Source organism: Podarcis vaucheri (assembly GCF_965113315.1).
Source record: "Podarcis vaucheri genome assembly, chromosome: 1".
Taxonomy (NCBI): Eukaryota; Metazoa; Chordata; class Lepidosauria; order Squamata; family Lacertidae; genus Podarcis; species Podarcis vaucheri.
Window position 1 is genome coordinate 69,756,819 of NC_138759.1, and position 24,877 is coordinate 69,781,695.

The 24,877-nt window shown below is 41.3% G+C and overlaps 1 protein-coding gene across 4 annotated transcripts in view; it reads right to left on the bottom strand.

Annotated features, from left to right (window-relative positions):
• The window catches only part of MICAL2 (microtubule associated monooxygenase, calponin and LIM domain containing 2), a 152,360-nt gene that overhangs the window by 87,723 nt on the left and 39,760 nt on the right, over positions 1-24,877 (bottom strand). For all 4 annotated transcript variants that reach the window (XR_014212334.1, XM_082192795.1, XM_082192794.1 and 1 more), the window contains exons 3-11: positions 10,259-10,466; positions 8,846-8,962; positions 8,113-8,214; positions 5,662-5,817; positions 4,158-4,258; positions 2,586-2,843; positions 1,578-1,693; positions 613-739; positions 18-108 (exon numbers count right to left, since the gene is read on the bottom strand). Coding sequence is in view for 3 of the 4 variants with exons in the window: in XM_082192795.1 (XP_082048921.1) it covers positions 18-108; positions 613-739; positions 1,578-1,693; positions 2,586-2,843; positions 4,158-4,258; positions 5,662-5,817; positions 8,113-8,214; positions 8,846-8,962; positions 10,259-10,466 (1,276 nt within the window). In the remaining variant the exon portion in view is untranslated. The remainder of the gene's footprint in view (positions 1-17; positions 109-612; positions 740-1,577; positions 1,694-2,585; positions 2,844-4,157; positions 4,259-5,661; positions 5,818-8,112; positions 8,215-8,845; positions 8,963-10,258; positions 10,467-24,877) is intronic.

Here is a 24,877-nt window from a genome sequence, read left to right on the forward strand (position 1 = left end):
AAACATGCATTTCATACCATGTCTTGAAAGTCCAATTGATCTTCTAATGGAGTCTGCTCTTTCTAGAGGGAATGGCTGAAGCTCATTTGTAATGTAAAGATGCTTCACCTAAGAAAAGACACACCCCATAAAATACAATACTTGCTATAACAACCCTGAATTCTCAATCTGCTAATTATTCAGACTCAAAATAGGCCTGTCATACCAACGTTTTCCCATCAAGTAACATGAAAGGTTATCAAAATTTCTGACTCAAACCTGGAATATAAACCAGGAACACCATGATTTATAAATAATAAATTAGTCTGATGTGATCATCCTAATTGGCTCTGTATCTCCAAATCTCTCAAATGTTTCGCTTATACAAACATTACTTTATCTAGGGAATTGGAGGTTGAGTGACTTGACCTTTCTACAAAAGTCAGTCATTCACAGAGCATAGGTAAGCATTCACACTACTTTCTAGAGCTTGTGGGTTGTATTCAATGTTAGTCATATTCAGAGTAAACCCTCTGAAATTAGCAGATGTAACTAAGCTTCATTAATTTTAATTGGCCTGCTCTTGAGTAGAACTTAGCTGGAGACAGGCGTTTCTCATGTACCCCAGCTTACCTGATGAGGTCGAACACAACTTGAATTCAAGTTTGGATAACGTGTTGCAGGATCAATGGTGTACTGGTCAAAGTTCTTAGTAATATTTTCAGGTGTTGTCTGAGGTAAGAGCCTATAAATGCTTTCTCTGGAAGGTAAAAACAAAAGGTTGCAAGTGTGTGCTTTCTATCTTACAGTGTTTTCTTTACCTTGCGTGCTCCCTGCCTATATTTAGAATGTTGAACACAATACTTGAACACATTGTCTAAACATGATAAACGACTGGGGTGGGAACAACTGAGACAGACGTTAAGTATGTCTTCCTCAAGCAGGAAAATAGCTAGGAAGAAATAAGATGACATCACCCAAGATCATATGGCTTTGATTTTTCCCCCTTCACACAAAGAAGCAGCTCCTTCAACCACAAATCAGCATCGGGTATAGATTCACCCAATCATTATTAGTCAGTGAGGATTCCAAGTACGAACATCCACAAACATGCTTTCTCAGCCCTTATATGCCCTTTCTCTAAGTCCAGACTCTTGCCTTCATTACCCAACACACAAAATGCCATCCTCTAATAAATACTCAGCAGCTCTTTGATTCTTACTTACTTATTTAGTATTCTGCCCTTCAACCAAAGACCTCAGGGCTCTTCACAACAGAAAAACACAAAGCCTGCTGAAGACATTCTTCTTTAGACATGCCTACCCAGATGTTCATAATGTTTGTGAGAGTTTTTATTTGCCTTAGTCTGGTCTATTTTGGTTCTGACTTTCTGTGTGTTTTAAATTATGGTTATAATTTTTTTAGTAACAATTTTACTGTTTCACTTTTTTTTTGTAAACCACTTGGAGGCTGTTCTACAATGAAGCAGTACATAAATTTAAATAAATAAATAAAATGGATCAACCCAGGCCCCAGGAAAATCAAAGCTTGCTTGGTTTCACTGTAATACATGGGAAGAACAAACAAGAGATGCCAACCTTTCTGCAAGGATATCAAGTGGATGCTTTCCTTGGGCCCAACTTTTCACCATCCACGCTGTGTCAAACGCAGCCAGGAACCCTCTTGCACAACCAGTGCCCATGGGCCAGAACGGCTGTGAAATAACATCAACATATTAGATGAAATCTAACATCATGATCATTCTGAAATGACCACACAGCTATTACTGTGCTCTTCAGAATGGTATAAAACTGCTCTTAGATACTTCAAATCAGCAACTCCACCATATTGGCATAGAACATTTAATCAATATGTCCCCTAATGTGGTGACTGGTTAAAGTATCCACTTACAAGACACATATGATGTCATCCTGCCAAATGGAAAAGACAAAAGCCAATCGAATGCAGTGGAGTTAGTAAAAAACTATAGATCCACAGGGCCTATATCCATTTGCTGGGAGAATGTAAGGGATTCCACTGACATGAGCTAACATGTCTAAATCAAACCTATTGTTTTTCATTGTAGCCTGAACAGGCAAAATTCAAAGCCTACTTCTATTCTCTTGGGAACAATGGACCCTCTCCAATGTTGCAGCTCTGCTGGCAAAACAAACTTCCATGTGCATGATGGAGCCTCCTTCTCCTCTCTTTTCCCCTCCAGCTCCCCACCCCACTCCCCCAATCAATCAGCTCTGGAGAGCTGGGGGAACGTCCAGAGCAGATTTGGGGGCACATGGAGATAAGGAGAGGAAACTGAAGCCCCACTGGGTCAGCAGAACTATGTGGGTGGAGCACTGGATACAACCCAATGAAGATCTTTGTATTCCATATTATTTAAAATTAACAAACTCACTATGATTTGGTGCAAGCCATGGTATTTACATAAGATCCTGGAACTCCAGCTTGTAAATAAAAAATAAGTTTCAAGCTCTCATGGCTGCACAGCTTTGGATATGTAATTGCTAAAATCTCCAAGGTGTTCCATGGTATCAAAGAAGCCACCTGCCTAAACTTTTTTTAAAAAAAGGGTGACAACGACACACTACCTCTAGTAAACTGTCTCCAACAAGAGCAACCAACAGCTGGTGTCTGTGTCTCTCTCGTATTAATGCAGCATTTTCAGAGGCATACATGGAAGTAAAATCAAACATGGCTACATCTGGTTGACCGTAGTGATTAATTGCAAAATCCAAGGCAGGCAGTTGGTAATCAGTTGCAAAATCGGCAGCTTCTCTTGCATAGGACAGCAGATTGTCTTGGTCTACGTTTTCCCCACAGAGTAGCATTTCAGTATCAATATAATCCTACATTGGAAGACAAAACTATATCATTAGAGATCTTTGGATGTTCGCACGACTGCTACACAAAAAAGATTATGATATTCCACATGGGAAGAACTGAAGGTTTGATAAGATTCAGGTTATATTCTGACTTCTTTCTTTTAAAAATGTATTGATGTATTTATCTTATGTATATTTAAGTCAAGTTTAGAGACTATGATCTGGCTTTCACGCAGTACTAGATTAAACCATGGATCATTTTGCTGTCATGCTACCTAGGGATAAAACATGGTTGGGCTTAGTTATGTCTGAACCTGACCCCATTGTGTGTCTCATGCCAAATGAACCATGAGCCTGGAGCCAAGGTTTGATCTTGGCTTACCACTCATGATTTGTCTGGGGAAAGCAGAATACAAGGCTTGGATTGGATGTAATGCTAAGCCAAACCATGGTTTAACCCTGTGGAGCTCAGCAGCAGCAGAACGGGGGGAGGAGTGCTGTGGTCATAAACACCCCCCTGGAAACCTGCATGTTTGTTTATTCACACTAAATCCAGGTGAAGGGATTGAAGGTAAGATCAGATTCACCCATCAGCTGATGAGAGAATGGAAGTGTGCTTTCGAATGATCTCTCCAATAATAATAATAATAATAATAATAATAATAATAATAATAATAATAATAAATAATTTATTATTTATACCCCGCCCATCTGGCTGGGCCTCCCCAGCCACTCTGGGCAGCTTCCAAAAGAATATTAAAATACTATAATACATCAAACATTAAAAGCTTCCCGAAACAGGGCTGCCTTCAGGTGTCTATGCTCCTCCTTCAAATCATTGTGGTTTGAAGGAGGAAATTCAGGGTACCCAATAGAGTGCTGCAATCCACCCATCAGCTGATGGACTGGTGGGAACTCACCTTGCTGGATCCAAGGAACAACTGGGAGCTTTGAGCTTGTTTTTTTGAAGTCCTACCCCTACACACTCACATACAGTGTCAGGATAGGGCAGGTGGGTGGGGCTTCCTGAAAATGGCCTGGTGGACCACATTTGGTCTGCAGGATGTAAGTTCAACACTCCTGGGGTAATACAAAGTGTGAGTGATACGTATATATTTAAAGGCTTATTTGATTGGGATTATTACATGGTTTATTGGGTTGGATACTAGCCAAGTGCATGCTCCCTCCTCACCTCTCCTCTTGTGCCCCTGGGGTAAGTGAAGCTACCTTTCTTAAACCACAGCTTCCTGTGACATCTGAAGAAGGAAACTGTGGTTTATAGGCTCCCTCCAAACTAGCATATGATAGAAAGGCCTTAACCCACACTTGAATACCTACATCAATTATGACGCCCTTCTCCAGAAGGCTCTGCTTTTTTGCAGTCATCACAAAATAGTGGGTGCTATCTTTATAGTAAACAATATTCTCCAGGTCAATTCCTAGGGAAGAAAGATATTTCACACACAAAGCACCAGAAACACAATACATTCAACAAATGACAGTTTAAACCATAATTAAAATCAGCAGTGGTTAAGAGCTTGCGAACAATTGTCATGCTATTACAAACGTACAATCTGCACAAGCATATCAGCTTGCCAGAGGAAACAATTCTTTTTCCTCTCCTCATGCTCTGCTGTGTGTGGGGTGTGTGTGTGTTCTCCTGATCCCTTCGGAGCCAATTTTGTGGGAGTGCAGAAAGAGGAGATGAGGAAAAGTCCCACGGTGCAAGCCCTTGCACATTGCTTCTGCTCACAATATTTGTTAGGTGACTCCCACCTTATACGACTCCCACCTTATACATTCTCTTAGAAAACAGTAATTACAAAGCCATAGATACCTCCCTAGGAAGGGAGTTCTCAATATGTGGGGCCACCACCAAAAAGGCTCTGCCCCTGGCATCTGTTGATCCAACAGATCTTAATTGCATACCAAACAGAAGGTTCTCAGGTGCCAATTCTGAATTTCAGGCAGGCTTATAGCTGTGCAAATTTCTCCTTTATCTACTCGACATTTGGCACAAACTTGTTCCCTTATTTTAGGAGCACAGAACAGTTGTAATGATTTGTTTACTTGAAAACTCCAATGCAGCTGGATCACAGCCAAATTGTATCCATCTCATGTTTATTTCAAAGTATACTGCGAATTAGCTCCTGTGCAGCTAATCAGCATGGTTTTCCAGTTGTGTATTTTAATAGCTTTTATAAAGGTCATCAAAACAAGTCTACACTTCTACTTAGCTCTAACTAGTTTGAATTTGCTCACATCTACTAGGCTCCTAATTTAATAAATGTCTACAGTGATGCCAAAAATGAGTATGAGTAACTGAGATATATTTACAACAGCAGCCACAGCAACAACAAGAGACTTCCTCTTGGTTCCTAAACTGCATTTTCACAGGAAGTTGATACTGCGAAGGTACATTGGGCGGAAAGATGGCCAGACCCAGTTCAAAACCGGTCAGTCATGGATCATGTTTCTTCAATTTTCAGAGTTAACAGAGTCAAGCAGCATATAGCTAATCATATAGCAAGAAAAACAACAACAAGCCATAAAACATTGGCTAAATTCCATGTGCACCACACAGGCCTTAGGTACTCGGGGGGGGGGGGATCTGTGCTATGGAAATTTTTGTGTACACTTTAAGAATTTTTTTTACAAAACTTCATGTAAGAGACGCAACTGGGGAAGGATAAGGATAAATATATCTGCTTTCAGTAGTCTGAAATCAAGTAATCGCCATCACTCAATTCAGTAACTGGTACAGAACTACTAGTGAGTTAGGTTCACTTATTATTCTTTATTTTCCTTTGCCATGGAGGGGAAAAAAGATCAGATAACCCACCTGTGTCTTCTTTCAGATCTTGGAAGAATTTTTGATTGAAGATGAAAGCAACACCACTGATCTCCTCCACCTTAGCTTCTGCTGTTGTATTTCTGTTTATAAAGTTGGCAGTGATTGCAATCGCCAGCTTTCCACGAAATTCCTTCCTCCTAAAGCCTAGTACAGAAAAGCAACCGAACCATCATTCGTCTGCTGCTCATCTCTGACCAAAGTATTTTCATAAGTTTAAGATGTAAAGCAAAAAGCATCCTCTCTCACAGTGCATTTTTTAAATTAGCCATTTGTTCAACTGTTAGCTAATAACTGTAAAAAGACAAACTTCTGGCAGTAGCTGGTTGATGGTTCTCAGTCCAAGATTATGTCTTTCTGGTACCTGTCTGGAAGAAAGCTCATCCCCCACCACAAATATTGTTTTTGAGGATCGTAAATTAACATCAACTCCTACGGTGTTGCTACTGTGCGCACTTTCCTCATTCAATTATCCCAGCCAAATTCTGATTCATTGTATAATAATATCCTGCTTCAACTATTTCAAGTTCCTCCTTTCTGCTTCCCTATTACCTGTTTATTAGTTGAAACCACACCTGCTACAAGGTAGTTGCCTTATCACCCAAGGCAGATTCCTCATGTTAGTCATCTTGCCAAACCTCAATTCCTCTCCTTTTCCACCGCAGGCATATTTTCATCTTTCGAAGCCTTTGTAAACGTTGTACTTACAACCCACTTAACAGCCAGGATGGGGATCCTGTGGCCCTCGAGACATTGCTTGACTACAATTCCCATCATTCCATTGGTCATGGTGGCTGGGAGTGATGGGAACTGGAGTCCAACAACACCTACAGGTCCTCAGGTTCCCCTTTCCTGCTTAACACTTTGTGCTTCCATTTCTGCCTATTTTCTTCCATCCTACACCTTGAAATCAGCCCTGTCTATCTTCCTTTGCTTTGCATAACCCCATGCAGCATGGGTGCTGATGGGAGGTTTTTTTCCTTAAAAGTAAGAGCCACATGGAGAGTGATCTTCATGCGGGGAGACAGGGAATAAACCTCTTCTCCATGTTACAGTCCTAATGTCCACATTCACTGTTAATATTAAAAACCACTGATGCTGTGGACTAGATATGCAATGTAATGTGCATTGGCCCCCATAAAGGGAGTCATGTTTCCCATGACACAGGGACCCAAACTTCTCATGATGTTCACCTGCATGATTCTTCCCCCTGTCCCGAGTGTTTTTTGTTTTTGGAATGAAGAACAACAACTCAACAGAGTTGCCTGACTCCCTTACTGGTTGCCCACACAAAATGCCCCCCCCCAATCTGGTTTCTCACCAGTGGGGAGGGAAGTTACATGGAATACAACTGAGCCTCATGAGTCACTTGGGCTTAAGAACCCCCTCAACAGGTTCAGTGCACCAATGTTTCCTAAGTGTATAAAGGGCAGAGAGGAGATACACTTGTGTTCACAAAATGAAACAGGCATGCACCAGGGTCCTACAATTCCCCATGCCATCTACTTCCATTGCCTTTGGTGTTTCACTGGCATTTGCTACAGAAAATTGTTCCTCCTGATTCTTATCTTTTGACCCACCCTATTGCTCAGTATAAGTATCAATGTTCCTCCTTAGTTGGGCTGCACATGTAGCTGTATTGTGCCTGAGTGCATACCATCTCCGAGCAGGAGAATCATTCGGTTAACTGCAAACATGCAGTCTAGTATTACTTGATAAGGCAAAATTTTAAAAAACCACCTAATTAATTCCAATGGGAGTACACACTTAACTAGGTTGGTTCATGTGATATGGCTAGCAAGAACTGCTCAACTAATGTCTCATTGAGAGAAGACGACTCAGAGGGTTGGAATTTTCCCTAATTATTATTTTGCAGCTATTGCAACAGAATATTCCTTTCCTTCAGCTGTTTCTTCTTCCTCAAATCCTTGCCCTAAGTGACTGTTCTTAAAATCATATCTTCCTAATTATTCCTTCAGACATCTTCATCAGATCCCCAGCAGGCACTGTAGGTGATGATTATTTTGAATACACATGGCCTACAACACAAAATGTAGGCCATTGTTGACTTGCTTGTGCTGTTCCTGATAAAACCATGAAACCTTTTTGTCAGGTATTATTCCACAATGTAAAAAAAAGAAAATAAAAAATCCACAAGCACAATGTGATACACAGCTGTTAATGTATTTTACGATGAATTGTGTTTTAACTTGGTTTTTAATGCCACATTTTATAAACATTGTTAGCTGCTCTGGTTCTGTTCGAAGGCAAGTAGAATAAAAGCAATATATATGACAATAAAACGACTTTTAAAAGCAAGAATGTAACTTTTCTGTAAAAAACTAAAAAAACAGTAATTTAAAACCAGTCATTATCCCACTCTACAGCCATTCCTGTAGTAAGAAAACAAGTAGGCATTTTGCTACAACTTTTACAACATACCTTCCAAGCTGTTTCTGCGGCCGTCGGCACCAATAACAACATCAAATTCATATTCTGACAAAGGATGATCCATTGGGAGAAATTCAGCACGCCAACCTATTTCTGAAAGGAGTAAGTCAGTCAGCCACACAAGTGGTCAAACAGTAGGTAATTCAAACTGCATTGTCAACACCTGTGGGCTTCATGTATCAGCTCCAAGCAACACGAGAGAAGTCCATGTAAAGACCAGCCCTACCATGAGGTAAACTGAGAAATTTACCTCAGGTAGCGAGAGGGCAGCATATTTAAACCCCAGCTCACATCCCTATTGTCACTGCCTGTTGCTCTGAGGAAAGGGGCCCTTCCACAGAGTGAGGTTAGGTGGTCCATGGAAGCGAAACATTTTTTTTTTAAGTTAAAAGTTGCTAAAATAAAATTAAGCTTTCAACTAATTTTGAAGGAGAATTTCTAGCCATGGAAGCAAAACCAATGCAGTGCAATCACCCTTTTGCCCAGAAAGCCTTGCTCCAGGCATCCTTGAACTTATTGGAGAAAACATTCAAACTCCATCCAAGCAAAGTGAACTGAAGTTTATTTGGCACAAGGTATAGCCAAAATGCCAATAGAAAGAGACCAAACAGATTTCAATTAAATGTGCTCACTCACACCAAGCAGAATACCCAATTCCTTAAGGTTTAAACTGATCGCCTTATTTCTGTGCAATACTTTTTTCTTAATGAAAGTCATGCCGTACTTTGATTTTCTTGATCTTCAGGAGGTTCCAAAACTTTCACAAATTCTAAATTCACGTGGATTTCGACTCCCAACATAAGTGCAACCTTGAAGAGGATGAGCTGAAGCTGCCTAATACCTGCAAAAGAGAAACAATATGGTTATTTTAGGATGTGCATTAGTCAACATTTGAACGTATGTTTCATTGCAGTGGTAGATATACTTGTTGAGAGCCAGTGTGGTGTAGTGGTTAAGAGCGGTGGTCTCGTAATCTGGGGAACTGGGTTCGTGTCTCCGCTCCTACACATACAGCTGCTGGGTGACCTTGGGCTAGTCACACTTCTTTGAAGTCTCTCAGCCTCACTCACCTCACAGAGTGTTTGTTGTGGGGGAGGAAGGGGAAGGAGAATGTTAGCCGCTTTGAGACTCCTTAAAGGGAGTGAAAGGCGGGATATCAAATCCAAACTCTTCTTCTTCTTCTTTCCTAATACAGTGAAAGCCTTCAGAAGGAAAAGCACTCCAATGTTGCTATTTTCAGTTTAGCCAACTGATTTGCTAATTCATGGTTTTCTTTCTCTTTTTTTAAGTATCCTGGATAACTTTACCAGCAGTGTAAAAGGATACAAGGAATCCATTATATACAAATCTAAGCAACTGCAATACACAGAGAGAAAGAGATTTAACTAGACTAATTATATGTTTTTTAAAAAATTAATTGGGTGGTACCTTAATCCATGCTGAATCACAACTCACTAGCTCTCTCAGCTTATTTCAGTGTCTGTGTGTGTGTGTGTGTGTGCGTGTGTGTGTGCGTGCGCTTAAGAAATAGAAAAAAGGTAGCTAACTTTTTTCAGTCCAACAGCCACAAACCAGCAGTCACCACGGCAAAAGTGAGCATGAACACTCCACACCAACTCTCTCTCACATACAGCTATCTGATTTATCCTTTTTTTTGTGAGCTGCCTTGAGCTGACGTTCTTGAGGAAAGATGGGATATAAATAAATAAATAATAAAACATAAATTTGAAAAATGAGGGCTGTCAACTTAACCTTCTTGAAAATTTGAAGAAATGTGTTGGCATTCAATTTATACAAAACTTGCTAAAAATATGGGTAGGGGACACCTGCTAAAAGGAGTGGGATGCCATGTTCCGTTCTCTATATACTGAAACATTTCTTTCATCTTCTTCCAAAAATACCCGGCATGGGCTGTTTCCTACAGTGGATACAGGCTTCATCGGTTAAATCTGTTGTGATATACTGGTATACCATATCAGGAGAAGAGCTACAACCCTGCACAAGTTCAAATGAATTCAACAGAAGGTGTCTGCACACAGCTGTGTAGTGACCTACAGCCAATATTCCTGCCGTGTAGCTAGAGAAGTATTCACACTGAACTTTCGTGCAATATCCATTCTTAGTTAACGATACTTACTAATGTGATCAATGGATCCTCCACAGAATTTTCCATAGAATTTCTTTGCTCCTAGGCTTCGAAGATCATGAATAGTAAAAGGCCAGAGGTGAAGCACATTGTTTCTTGAAAAAGTGTCTCGTTTCTCCACCACGACGACTTTGGCTCCTAGAAAGGCAAGTTCTATGGCAGTCCGCAAACCACAGGGTCCACCTCCAACAATCAAACACTGCAGGGGGAAACAGAGAAGCTTAATATATTACGATATGCGAAAATATTTTATAGATGTTTTGATACGATTTTATTTCATGATGCTCCACAATCAGGAGATGATTTTGAGAAATCTTCTCATACATTCAGTCCAAAACAAACTTAATCAGAAATTGGTCAATCAATTCAGAGTTGTGTTCTCGGACTCAGCCTTTCCACTGAGTTCCATGATGAAAGGAAAGTGGGATAGAAATGTCCCAAACAAAGAAAAACAAGACAAAGGGTCAAAATATTCTTACACTGGTTAACTAGTCCATTTAAGGATGATTGTTCTCCTGTAACCTTCCTTGGGACCTTAATGAGAAGGGCAGGGCAAGGAATCTTACACAAATAATTAAAATGCAAAGCAGGCTTGGCTTAATTCTAGAGAACTTTCTAGGCTCTTCTTTTCAGAGCAAGGGTGTCAGCTTCTATCGTAAGAAAAGGTAGCAAACGACTCAATTATTCGGATGGACAAGACTGAGTCCAGGATGCTATCAAGACTGGGAAAAGCAGGACAGTTGGCAGGAGTTTAGGAAGTTTTTGCAGTAAACTCTTTCTGATTAACATGAGAACTCCGAGTTAATGCATTTGCAGCTTAACAGTGGTACACAGTATTTTGTTGTACTCAACAAATGCATACCATAAATGGTTTCATCCACTTTGAGTCCCCAAGCAAACAAAGATCTATGTATACAAACAATGGCAGTTACCAAAAGCGATGCATTCAAACATAGGCCTTCCAGTGAATAATGTCTTCATCCCTCCAGACAAGAGGAAAAACCCCACCTATTTGCTCCAAAGCACTTCAGGCAGCAAACCTTTTAAAGCCATAATCTGGGGTTACCATCTAGCAACGTATTTATCTTTGCTTCAAATGTATTTGCTCTTTGATTTATTTGTGAAGATCTCCTATTGAAGCACAGTTTACACATGGCAATGTACCGCTGATATTTAAATATTCTGGAGACAAAGCAGCAGGGCTCTTGACAACACTGAATTCAGTAGTGTTTAGACTTTTACCTATATTCAATTATGAAAAGGACAGAACAAGAATTGCGAAAGAAGGAAGGAAGCCAAGCCACTTAGAACTCAGGTTACATAAGGAAATAAATGCAACCACTGAGCTGTGCTTTTTAGAAACTTCTGGACTAGGCTAAAAATGCCAGACTTCCTCTTTTAATCCCAGCTGAGTCCATCTCACAAGTAGTGGTAGGGCAAAGATAAAATGCTAAAGCAACCTGCAAAAAGCAGAACAGCTGGACAAAGGATCCCCTCCAGCACCATTCCTAGGATCTGTGCATGCAGCCTTCTGGTTCCTAGTGGCCTCAACCAGCAGCTTGGGGTAGGAATGAATTTTGGCTTCAGCGCTTCTGGCTGAAGAGTTTGCCTCCCACCAGTTCACTCACTTCTGCTTGCTGGGTTGGAATTCAGAGAAGAGAAAGGCATTTTAAGAATGGCTTTGAAAACTACCTGCTGGCTTTTAAATTATGGTTATATTTATGCTATTGGTATACCCAAACCAGCTGGAGGGCGCTAGGTTTCCATCTCTGGTCTACAAAGACCATCCACATGTTGATCACAACTAGACACAAGTCCAGTTCAAGTGTTGCCATGTGTGGCTCAGCAACTGCATGAAGGGGGCAGTGGGAGAAAACAACCGAGCTCCGCACTCCTCCACTCTATGTTCATCATTGTTTCCATCATCCTTCAACTCACTGAGGAGAACTGTGTGGTATGGGAAGACTTGAGAAGACTCCCTACCCCCATTTCAGGATTCTGGAAAAGCAGGGTTCTAAAATGCTTAGATTTCACGTGTACAGAAGGATCCCTGCTTCAGAAGGTCACCTTTCATGAGTTGGACCGTGAGGTGACAGCATACTCATCCCCACTGCTTCCCCCACCTACATGTTTGCTGAGCACAACAAAGGTAATACTCAAATACTGAAGAGGCAATACGGAATCCAATTTGTTACTCATTTGTAGTGACTGCTATGTATTCGGCTATTAAGTTTCTTTCTCTGATGTGGTTATAAATGGTATACTGCTGCTTTTCATGTGTATTTTAAGTCTATATTGTTCAACAGTTCGATATTATTTGAGTAAGATTAGAAATAATCCAAAATAAAATAAGTAATTCATTTCAATTCAATGTATTTCTTAACGCAGGTTAGTAAAAGTAATGCAAAAACAGAGGATCTAATTTTTTTATTTGAAGTCAGGGACAACAAAAAGAAACAGAATTCACTTCCTGATTTCAGCTGAACTTAGTACAGTACTCACAAGCCCTAACTATTTCTACCCACTTACAATCTTTATTGGATAATCGCTCAGACAATCCCCCCATACTTACTCTATGAACCCCCAAATTGTCAATTTCCTATGATACTAGGGTTGCCCAAGTGAAAAGTTGTTGAGCTCCCCCCCCCCCCAATAAGCAAACAAATTAGTTCCTATAGGGCTTTTTGCATATATGATGTTCAAAACCCATTATACGATTCCCAAGGGACGCTGGGAGATGAGAGATGACCTGCAAAAGTTGTGATCACCATGGCTCCCCCTCGCTCAAGTCCTCTGCATGTGCCAGAGAACTGAAGAGGTGTCCCCATCTTGCTGGATTTTAAAAATATATAAATTGCTCAACCCTCCAGAGATTTAGAGGGTGCAGAGAACGAGAGGAGAGGAGAGCAGGCATTATTTCTCTACATTGGCCCTCTTTATAGGAGAGAACTACAGATGTCAAGCACGTCAGAGGCTGCACCTCAAAAGAATAAGAGCTGGGTCTGAGTGGAAGCTGTTACCCATTTGCCACCCAGAGTGGTCTAGACATGATAGTTTCCTACTCCCCTGCAGGTATGTGAATATTCCAGTTTCATATAAATCCATAATTTGATATTCAGCAGAAAGCTAAGCATCCTGAAAATCTCATACTTCATTTTGGAATACAGGTTTCTAATCCTCATAGACTGCAAAGGTAAGTTTGGAACTATGTTGATTAATATTTTTCTAATTAACATTTGCATTGCTGAACCTCCTTTTTATTTCCCTCAGGGAAAATCCTGCATTTTGCTGTTAATTTAGAAACCACTACCCAGAATGAAACATGCATGTACAATCAAGCCTATTGTGAGCTTTCACACAATTGTGTCCCTTCGCCCACAGAAGGCTTTTAGCTCTAGTGGAGTTTTCAGAGAATGGACGGGAAAGTGTGGCATTCTCACAAGTTGCCATCATTTGATACAACTTTTATTGCATGATGGTAGAATACAGAAACTTGGGCAAACACTTTCTGGAGAGACTTCCAGCCTAAGTACTCAGTACCATCACGATAAAAGGCAATTACTTCACAGGATAAATTGAGACTTCCATGGAATTAATCCAATTTGTTTCCAATGAACAGCAGCTGCTACAGCAACTAAAAAGGAGGCAGTTAAGCAATGCTTCAGTGAGAAGTCTCTAACCTCTGCCCTACAAGAGAGCTTTTCATACTTTAACCCTATATGTAGAAATTGAAGAATTTTTGGCAAAAGTCTCTTCCAAAAGATTCATAAGACTTACTGCTCCTTCAGCTGATGCTTCTATTTTAGAACCTAAGCCATTCAGTGGCAGACTGTGAATTATCCTGAATGAGCTAAAATCCAATATAATTAATATAATGTGAGAGATAATTCAAGAATCTATTTTTACTTTTAAATATTACTAATACCAGCTGCACATGAATTTTTCTTTGAAACACAACTAAACAAAAACAAATCTAACTAGATTCATCAACACATAACAGTGTTTGAATACTATTTAGGGTATCAGACAACAAATCATTTACGTTAATAATCCTACTGAAAAGAAATCAATTAATCTGTTTTACGCATTTACAACTTGTTTGATACTTTATGAAAGCTTTCCTGCCTGGACTGCCACCTTGTTGCTTGGCGATAAATGCAAGCAACTACTACACAGGCCAAAAACACTAGCAGGCATACCTCTTTATGACTGTCATTTGTAGGTACAGGTATGTCATGGGCACTGGGTGGAATTTAACATCACACTACTGAAAATGTTCTATCTGCACAAGTGTATCAGTTTGCCAGGCCCAATAACACCCCCCTTGCATGCTGTTCTGGGGGAGTTCTCCTGAACAACAACCCCCTCCCAGCCAATTTCAGGAGGTGCAAGTGAACGGGAGAAGGAGAGGAGGGAATCCCCACAAGGGCTTCTGCTGACAGGGTTCATTAGGTGAATCCCACCCACAGAATTTTAAACATTATCCTCTCACACAAGGAAACAAATGTGATAATCTGAGCCACCGGAGGGGGGAATCAGAATTCCACAATACTACCTTTAATTTACTCTAACAATATGTCCAGGCTATAAAGGTTTACACAGTTTACAATCAGTAGAATTTGTATATGCATTTCAAAATGGGAAGTATAAAAGAGTGACATGGCCAATCCCGAGAACTAAAGTAACATGAAGGGAAAGCTTTGGCTGAGCAAGTAGCAGCATCTATGTGACAAGAACGCTAGCAAGGATAGGTTTCTGTTACAGTTGTTCAACAGAATCAGTGATCTGGACCTTGTGTGAATTCTCTCCACCACAAGAATAAGTTTTCAAAGCTCTACTGCAAGACCGTCCGAAATGCTAGTTACAATAAGTTAAACGTTACAAAATAACAAAGCAACACATTGCAAACAAGCAATGTGGTTCGGTCCTCTATGCAGTTCAGTAAACTTTCCTCTCTCTGGTCCCTGAGAGAGACCCTAAACTTATTCAGAACCTTTAAGCAACTGCTGCTGCAGCAGCTGCTGCTAATACATCTCCAACAAGCATACACAGCTTCTTAACTTTCAGCTTCCTGCTGAGCAAGCTCTGCACTTCCTGTTTCCGAGTCATCAGGTAGCTTAAATCATTGTAATGGAAAAATCCCAGCCTTCTCTGACGCATTGGGCAGAGTGAAACTTTTTTGCTTAAGGTAATCCTCTCTTTCTAGCATTCCAAATAGAATGAATTAAAGCACGCATTTTAGGTACGTTTAAACTTACAACTTTTAAGAGTTTCCTCCAACTGTGTTAACATACAAACAATGGAGGAACCATTCGGATCAGACCAAAGGCCTATCTAGCCCAGCATCCTGTTTTCCACAGTGTCCAACTATATCCCACACCTAGGATAGGAGCACTTTCTGCAGTCATACTGCCATCATGACTACCAGCCACTGATAGCCTCATTTTCCATATTAATAATCCAGAAGCATTAGCCTTCAATTGGGGCTCCAGGGAAAGGTTCTGCAGCAACCCTTCAGGGATGTAGGCTCTAATTATCCATATGCTGTAAGGCTTGAGCATACCTTTTCCCTCCCAAAGGATAATTTTTGTAAGGCAAAGGGCATTTTGATATGTGGTTATTCAAAGAGTTCCAGTAGGTTACAATTAAACAACTGCAAAAAGAGAAAAAGTAGACCTGTACAAGGATCACAACATATGTAGTAGCACTGAAACTCTTATATCAGCTAGGTGTGCAGAAGCAAAGTCCCTTTTTTGTCACAAGACTACTTAAAGTGGCATAAGAAATGCTGAGGCAGGTCAGACAGGTTTAAATCAAAGACTGGCACTCCTAGTTATTACAACATCCTTTGCCTTCAAGAAAATGACTGGACACAGAGAGGGAAAGCCTGTCAAAAGGGTTAAGGAGAACAGAGCAGTAATAGCTTCACTAGTGAATCGCTTTTCAGCCTTTGAGCTAAGGTCAAGTGCAGTGAATTCTCATACTTGACATGGATGCTACTGATTGAGAACATACTTTGAACATGAAAAGAAGTAGACTTTTTACAGAAGTAACAGCTCTGCTTCATTGAAACCCTTCTCTAACTTTCTATTTCTATCCAAAACAACTCCACCTGATTTCTAAGCACATTTATTTTTGAAAAATCACTTTCTGCCATAAATATAATGTGGTCCATTCTTTTGAAGGGAAACACTTACCATACAAGAGATTTCAGCATGTTGCCATAGGAAGAAACACAACTCAGATCTTAATCATGGTTTATATATGATAATGAGTGAGCCTGAGTTCTACTCTATGCACTAGGAGAGAAAGTTTCTGCTTTTACATTGGTACAAACCACAGTTACTTATTTTCAGTGGACTCAAGGAACAATTGTTTGTTCTAACCACACTTTTTAAACCTTGTTTTAACTATTGGTCCAGCAAGAAACTTCCCTCATCATTTACTCATTACAATCAAGACAAACTGCATTTATCCTACCTCCCCAGTCTCAAAGTTTTACCCCTCATGATACATTGCTGTCCCATCTCCACTACTGACTTCTCATTCATCACCTGACCTTGCTGTGTCTCCCTTCTAGAAGGAATGTGTTTTCTATGTAACACCTGGTAGATGGTGTTTTGATGTTCAAAAATCAACCTCACTTATTCTATTTTTAAAAAACCCTGAAAAAAGGTTAGCTGAACTGTCTGAAACCATAGCCAACTGCCTCACAGAATCAGAGTTGGTAGGATATAAATTATATACTTACAAAGCATCTGTGCTATGCATGATCTGCAGTGGTCTCATTATGCAATAATCAAATGCCAGAAAAAACTGCTCTCACTGATGTAATTTAACCTAATGCTTTAAAACAATATGTACCAAGAGTCTAATACATCACTCCATTTTCAGAAAACTGAGTCTCCTATGTATCCTTTCATCACCGATACTTGTCAAAACAAGAACGAGATCCTTAAAAAAAACACCCTAATGCATGAAAACTAAGCCACAAGCCAATCTAAACACAAAAAATGAAATGTGGTGTGATTTTGTCCTTCTGCAAACATTTTTGTTCAAATGACTTAACAGCCTTTCTATCTACCAACCGCCAGAAAATAAAATATATAGAGATACAGAACAAAAGGTGTGCTTAGATAATCTCAGTTATAAAAGCCAGTCATACCAACATCTCAGTTATAAACCACCAACTGTAAAGTCCAATCATACCAACATCTCTCAAACAAGTTTCTTTTTAACAGTGTGCTGCTAGATTTGAATCATGACCTAAAAGGTTACCAAGACATTATCCTACCAAGCCCAGAAATCCTTCAATTTTTATTTTCACTTGGTTGTAGGAATGAATCTCAAACTTGAGTCATATCATTGTTGAGACAGGTCATTCTCTAGTGGCTAGGAAAGTGGTTCATGGTACCAGTGTGTCGTGGCACCCTGGGGTGCCTTGAATGATGGTCAGGGGTGCCATAGGCAATACTGGCCACTGTCCCTTTCCTTCCCTCCCTCCTCTGATGCCCTCTCACGTCTCCGCCTCCCAATGGCTTGCAAAGTTGTCTATTGCAGCAGCCCTGGCTATAATCTCCACAGGTGAATGGTGCCTCTCTGAGGCACCTCTCTTGGGGGGAGGGGCAGCTTAGAGGTCAGGGACAGAAACAGTAGCTGCCTGGAGGACTCCCAAGCAGAGGGGAGATGAAAGGATGCTAAGGGAACACACCACAAGGGAAGGTGTTCGAAAAAGGGTGAGAGGCTGCCAGCTCTGCAGGCAATGGGTGACGTAACTGGGCTCCCGAGCCCCACAGGGGTGCTGCAGAAAGAATGTAGTTGGTCAAGGGAGCCGTGGACTCAAACAGGTTGAAAACCTCTGAGTTCTAAGTTCTGAGTTTCCTACCACATCACATCCATCTAAAATAGGCTGTTTTCCAGCCTACTTATTGGCCATTACATTCTGCTCCACTATTGAGCATCATGGCATCTCCTGCCTGAAATTAACCCTTGATGATATACAATGCTTCCTGTTGCTTGAGCTCCTTCACTAAACATCTTGCTTTACTCCTTACTAAGCACTTCATAGCTTGCTGTCAGCAATATATAGTGCGGATAGTTTCAACTTCACTCTTGAGATACCAACCCCCTTTATTTTCTGCTGAGTGAAATAGGTTTCTTCCTAAAATAATTTTATCAAAAACTGTTTGTTGCTTTACAAAAACCTTTAATAAAAGCATAAAGAAAACATGGATTGTAGCCTTGTTAGTCACACCACACTTCAGCACCATACTGTTGTTGTTGTTTAGTCGTTTAGTCGTGTCCGACTCTTCGTGACCCCATGGACCAGAGCACGCCAGGCACTTCTGTCCTCCACTGCCTCCCGCAGTTTGATCAAACGCATGCTAGTAGCTTCAAGAACACCATCCAACCATCTCATTCTCTGTCGTCCCCTTCTCCTTGTGCCCTCCATCTTTCCCAACATCAGGGTCTTTTCCAGGGAGTCCTCTCTTCTCATGAGGTGGCCAAAGTATTGGAGCCTCAGCTTCACGATCTGTCCTTCCAGTGAGCACTCAGGGCTGATTTCCTTCAGAATGGAGAGGTGTGATCTTCTTGCAGTCCATGGGACTCTCAAGAGTCTCCTCCAGCACCATAATTCAAAAGCATCAATTCTTCGGCGATCAGCCTTCTTTATGGTCCAGCTCTCACTTCCATACATCACTACTGGGAAAACCATGGCTTTTACTATACGGACCTTTGTTGGCAAGGTGATGTCTCTGCTTTTTAAGATGTTGTCTAGGTTTGCCATCGCCTTTCTCCCAAGGAGCAGGCGTCTTTTAATTTCGTGACTGCTGTCACCATCTGCACTGATCATGGAGCCCAAGAAAGTAAAATCTCTCACTGCCTCCATTTCTTCCCCATCTATTTGCCAGGAGGTGATGGGCCCAGTGGCCATGATCTTCGTTTTTTTGATGTTGAGCTTCAGACCATATTTTGCGCTCTCCTCTTTCACCCTCATTAAAAGGTTCTTTAATTCCTCTTCACTTTCTGCCATCAAGGTTGTGTCATCTGCATATCTGAGGTTGTTGATATTTCTTCCGGCAATCTTAATTCCGGCTTGGGATTCATCCAGCCCAGCCTTTCGCATGATGAATTCTGCATATAAGTTAAATAAGCAGGGAGACAATATACAGCCTTGCCGTACTCCTTTCCCAATTTGGAACCAATCAGTTGTTCCATATCCAGTTCTAACTGTAGCTTCTTGTCCCACATAGAGATTTCGCAGGAGACAGATGAGGTGATCAGGCACTCCCATTTCTTTAAGAACTTGCCATAGTTTGCTGTGGTCAACACAGTCAAAGGCTTTTGCATAGTCAATGAAGCAGAAGTAGATGTCTTTCTGGAACTCTCTGGCTTTCTCCATAATCCAGCGCATGTTTGCAATTTGGTCTCTGGTTCCTCTGCCTCTTCTAAATCCAGCTTGCACTTCTGGGAGTTCTCGGTCCACATACTGCTTGAGCCTTCCTTGTAGAATTTTAAGCATAACCTTGCTAGCATGTGAAATGAGTGAAATTGTGCGGTAGTTGGAGCATTCTTTGGCACTGCCTTTCTTTGGGATTGGAATGTAGACTGATCTTCTCCAATCCTCTGGCCACTGCTGAGTTTTCCAAATTTGCTGGCATATTGAGTGTAGCACCTTAACAGCATCATCTTTTAAAATTTTAAACAGTTCAGCTGGAATACCATCACTTCCACTGGCCTTGTTATTTGCAGTGCTTTCTAAGGCCCATTTGACTTCACTCTCCAGGATGTCTGGCTCAAGGTCAGCAACCACACTATCTGGGGTGTATGAGACATCCATATCTTTCTGGTATAATTCCTCTGTGTATTCTTGCCACCTCTTCTTGATGTCTTCTGCTTCAGTTAGATCTTTACCACTTTTGTCCTTTATTATGGTAATCTTTGTACGAAATGTTCCTTTCATATTTCCAATTTTCTTGAACAGATCTCTGGTTCTTCCCATTCTGTTGCTTTCCTCTATTTCTTTGCATTGCTCGTTTAAGAAGGCCTTCTTGTCTCTCCTTGCTGTTCTTTGGAAATCTGCATTCAATTTCCTGTATCTTTCACTATCTCCCTCGCATTTTGCTTGCCTTCTCTCCTCCGCTATTTGTAAGGCCTCGTTGGACAGCCACTTTGCTTTCTTGCATTTCTTTTTCATTGGGATGGTTTTAGTTGCTGCCTCCTGTATAATGTTGCGAGCCTCCATCCATAGTTCTTCAGGCACTCTGTCCAGCAAATCTAAATCCTTAAACCTGTTCCTCACTTCCACTGTGTATTCATAAGGGATTTGGTTTAGATTGTATCTTACCTGTCCAGTGGTTTTTCCTACTTTCTTCAGTTTAAGCTTGAATTTTGCTATAAGGAGCTGATGATCTGAGCCACAGTCAGCTCCAGGTCTTGTTTTTGCTGACTGTATAGAGCTTCTCCATCTTTGGCTGCAGAGAATATAATCAATCTGATTTCGATGTTGCCCATCTGGGGATGTCCATGTGTAGAGTCGTCTCTTGTGTTGTTGGAAAAGCGTGTTTGTGATGACCAGCTTGTTCTCTTGACAGAACTCTATTAGCCTTTGCCCTGCTTCGTTTTGATCTCCAAGGCCAAACTTGCCAGTTGTTCCTTTTATCTCTTGATTCCCTACTTTAGCATTCCAATCCCCTATAATGAGCAGAACATCCTTCTTTGGTGTCACTTCGATAAGGTTTTGTAAGTCTTCATAGAACTGGTCAATTTCAGTTTCTTCAGCACCAGTAGTTGGTGCATAAACTTGGATTACTGTGATGTTAAAAGGTCTGCCTTGGATTCGTATCGAGATCATTCTATCATTTTTGAGACTGCATCCCAGTACAGCTTTCGCCACTCTTTTGTTGACTATGAGGGCCACTCCATTTCTCTTACGGGTTTCTTGCCCACAGTAGTAGATATGGTAGTCATCTGAACTGAATTCGCCCATTCCCGTCCATTTTAGCTCACTGATGCCCAGGATGTCAATATTTATTCTTGCCATCTCATTTTTGACCACATCCAACTTACCCAGGTTCATGGTTCTTACATTCCAGGTTCCTATGCAATATTTTTCTTTACAGCATTGGACTTTCCTTTCGCTTCCATGCATATCCACAACTGAGCGTCCTTTCGGCTTTGGCCCAGCCGCTTCATCAGCTCTGGATCTACTTGTACTTGTCCTCCGCTCTTCCCCAGTAGCATGTTGGACACCTTCCGACCTGAGGGGCTCATCTTCCAGTGTCATAACTTTTATATGCCTGTTGTCTTTGTCCATGGAGTTTTCTTGGCAGGGATACTGGAGTGGCTTGCCGATTCCTACTCCAGGTGGATCACGTTTGGTCAAAACTCTCCACTATGACCTGTTCATCTTGTGTGCCCTGCTCGGCGTAGTTCATAGCTTCCCTGAGTTCTTCAAGCCCCTTCGCCACGGCAAGGCAGTGATCCATGAAGGGGTCAGCACCATACTACTCTAGCCAATATAGGGAGTATATTGTTCTGAGACTAGTTCAACAGCATCAGTTTTTCATATAAGCAACAAGCTAATGCCACTGTTATTCTCAGAACATCTTACTTTGCTTTATCATTCTGGATGATGTTCGGCCTGGACAAACGGACTTTTTCCGTTCCACTGCAAAGCATGTTCGTCAATGTTGTTGTTATTTTTAAAGTCACCCGCCTTCACATTTCCTGTGAAGTTAAGCCAGGGCTTTGCCCTAGTCATTTTCACAGAACTGAAGGGTCACCTCTATACAGTCACAGATCACAATGGCCTGAGACAGCACAGCAGAAGTTAAAACTAGCATACCAACTCCAGACATCTGGAATTACCTCAGTAGCACAGCATGCTTGTTACATGTCTCACCCCACCACTATTGGAAGGGAGATGGAATGAAATTGCCAGCACTAATCAGGACAACACTTATAAGAAGTCCCCTCACTTCTTTCCACTCTTCATCTGGCAGGATCGACAACAGCCTGCCTAGACTTTGTCAGCAAAGATCAGCTCCAACCAGAATCACATAATCAAAAAAAGTCTTCTTTTATAGACACACCTCAGCTAACCTTCTTGAAAAGTAATTAATTAATTCATTAACACAATGAAATAACTGAGGACAGCTTACTTTTCCCCTAGCACAGCAGTTCTAATTGTTCAGCATGACAAAACAGCCTGAGTAATAATCAGGTGGATGGAAGAAATGTTACAAGATCAGCATAGAATTAATTGTACTAGCAGACAGACATGAGTAAGCTCTGCTTGACATCTAGTTTGGTTTGGAAAGTAATCTACATGCTCTTCCTACATACTCTTCCTTACTCAGGATATGAGTAATTCAGTGAAGCATCGTCTCATAAAAGCCATGATAAAATTGAAGTGCTCTGTGGGACCATCCAGATAGTACCTACCTCCCCTGTACCCCACACATAGTCTTCCTGAATCAAGAAATGTAATGGGCCTGAGTATGATATGAAGACACATGAGGCCATCAACTTGAAGAAGAAGAAGAAGAGTTTGGATTTGATACCCCGCCTTTCACTCCCCTTCAGGAGTCTCAAAGCGGCTAACATTCTCCTTTCCCTTCTTCCCCCACAACAAACACTCTGTGAGGTGAGTGGGGCTGAGAGACTTCAGAGAAGTGTGACTGGCCCAAGGTCACCCAGCAGCTGCACGTGGAGGAGCGGAGACGCGAACCCGGTTCCCCAGATCACGAGTCTACCGCTCTTAACCACTACACCACACTGGCTCTCACTTGCTGAAGCTAAGCAGGCTCATGCATGCTGCATGAAGAGGAGAGGAAGGGCAAGTCTCTTTAGGCAAATGGAAGTCTACTGCACAAATGTGATGACCCAGGGGTAGGCAACCTAAGGCCTGGGGGCCGGATGCAGCCCAATTACCTTCTCAATCTGGTCTGCAAATGGTCTGGGAATCAACGTGTTTTTACATGAGTAGAATGTGTCCTTTTATTTAAAATGCATCTCTGGATTTATTTGTGGGGCATAGGAATTGGTTCATTATTATTTTTCAAACTATAGTCCGGCCCACCACATGGTATGAGGGATGGTGGACCGGCCCACGGCTGAAAAAGGTTACTGACCCCTGTAGATGACCCATAGTCAAGTTAGTAAACTATGAAACCTTCAGGAAGCTATCGACTAAACCATCCACAAACTGTAATGCTGTAGCTAAGTGAGAAGAGCATTTGCGTTCAATGCAGAAAACCCAGCTTCAATTCTACGTAGGGCTGAGAATGTCCCCAGTGTGAAACCCTGGAAAACCACTGCAAGTCAGTGTAGACAATACTGAGCAGTTAGCTCAGCTGGTTAGAGTGTGGTGCTGATAATGACAATGTCACAGGTCTGATACCATATGGGCCACCTGCATATTTCTGCATTGCAGGGGGTTGGACTAGATGACCCTTGGGGTCCCTTCCAACTCTAAAAGTCTATGATTCTATGAGCTAGAAGGACCAAGGGGTTTGACTCAGTTTAATGCAGCTTTCTATGTTCCTGAGAACTCCTCCTGGTTTTGGCATTGCTTGGACAGAAAGCTGACAAGTTATCAGTTTTCAAGAGACTTTTCAGATGTGAGGCTTAAAGCTATCATTGCTGCTTCGGCTTGCAATGCCAGGGGAAAATGCCTCAGTAGTTAATACAAGTGAGCGCTCTGTTTCCATTTCTACTTTTTCCTCTGTGTTGACACAAACATGCAGCTTTGAGCTCCTCTTTATGTTTTATGTTTTCTCTCTAGCACAAAGCCTGAAGTGTAATTTTTATAGTATAATTTTATTGCCATAATGTTAATACTTGGAAGATGCTTAACATACATTGGATAGTATCATAGTATCAAATGGTAGGTTAGACTAAGACTTGACTTTGCACAAGACCACACCGATCTTCATGGCACTGCAAGGATTTGAACTGGGCTTTTCCGCACTGGACCAGTCACTGGCCTGGGTTCAGTTCCCTGACTCTTGAATCCACAGTGAGACTCATTCCCTGTTCAATATGCAAATATATTCCATCCCATTTCTGAAAGTCCACCAGCTTCCCTGAAATTACTCCTAAGCTGGCAAGTCATTTTACCATGATGGATCTATTAAGGTGCTAGTTCACAGGCTGGTACATTTAACCTCCCAAGAACAGCATGACGTCAAAGTAATCACTGGGGAGTTGCTCTTGTCTGGATGCGCTTCCTATCATTCATGTACCATAGATATATTTTCACAGCAGACTATGAATCATAAGCAAGGAATGCTTGCTAGATAGCCACAGTAAGCCTGCAGTCCATAGCCAGTGTTTTCATTTGCATTCCCCAGATTAAGCATTTTCATATATTCAGGCTGCTTACACCGATAAGCAGTAAAAACAAATCTGGGTCATTTATGAGCTAGTTTAAGTGACAGATACAGCTAATATATTAACCAACATTGTGCTTGTTTCATTTATTCATATTCTGTCCACTGCTCTCATTCTCCACCCCTGCCCCTAGTATCATGGAGAGCCATTCCTCAGGGGGAAATGGGACAATCCCATATTCACCGCTCAGAGCTCGAAGACATATATTATACA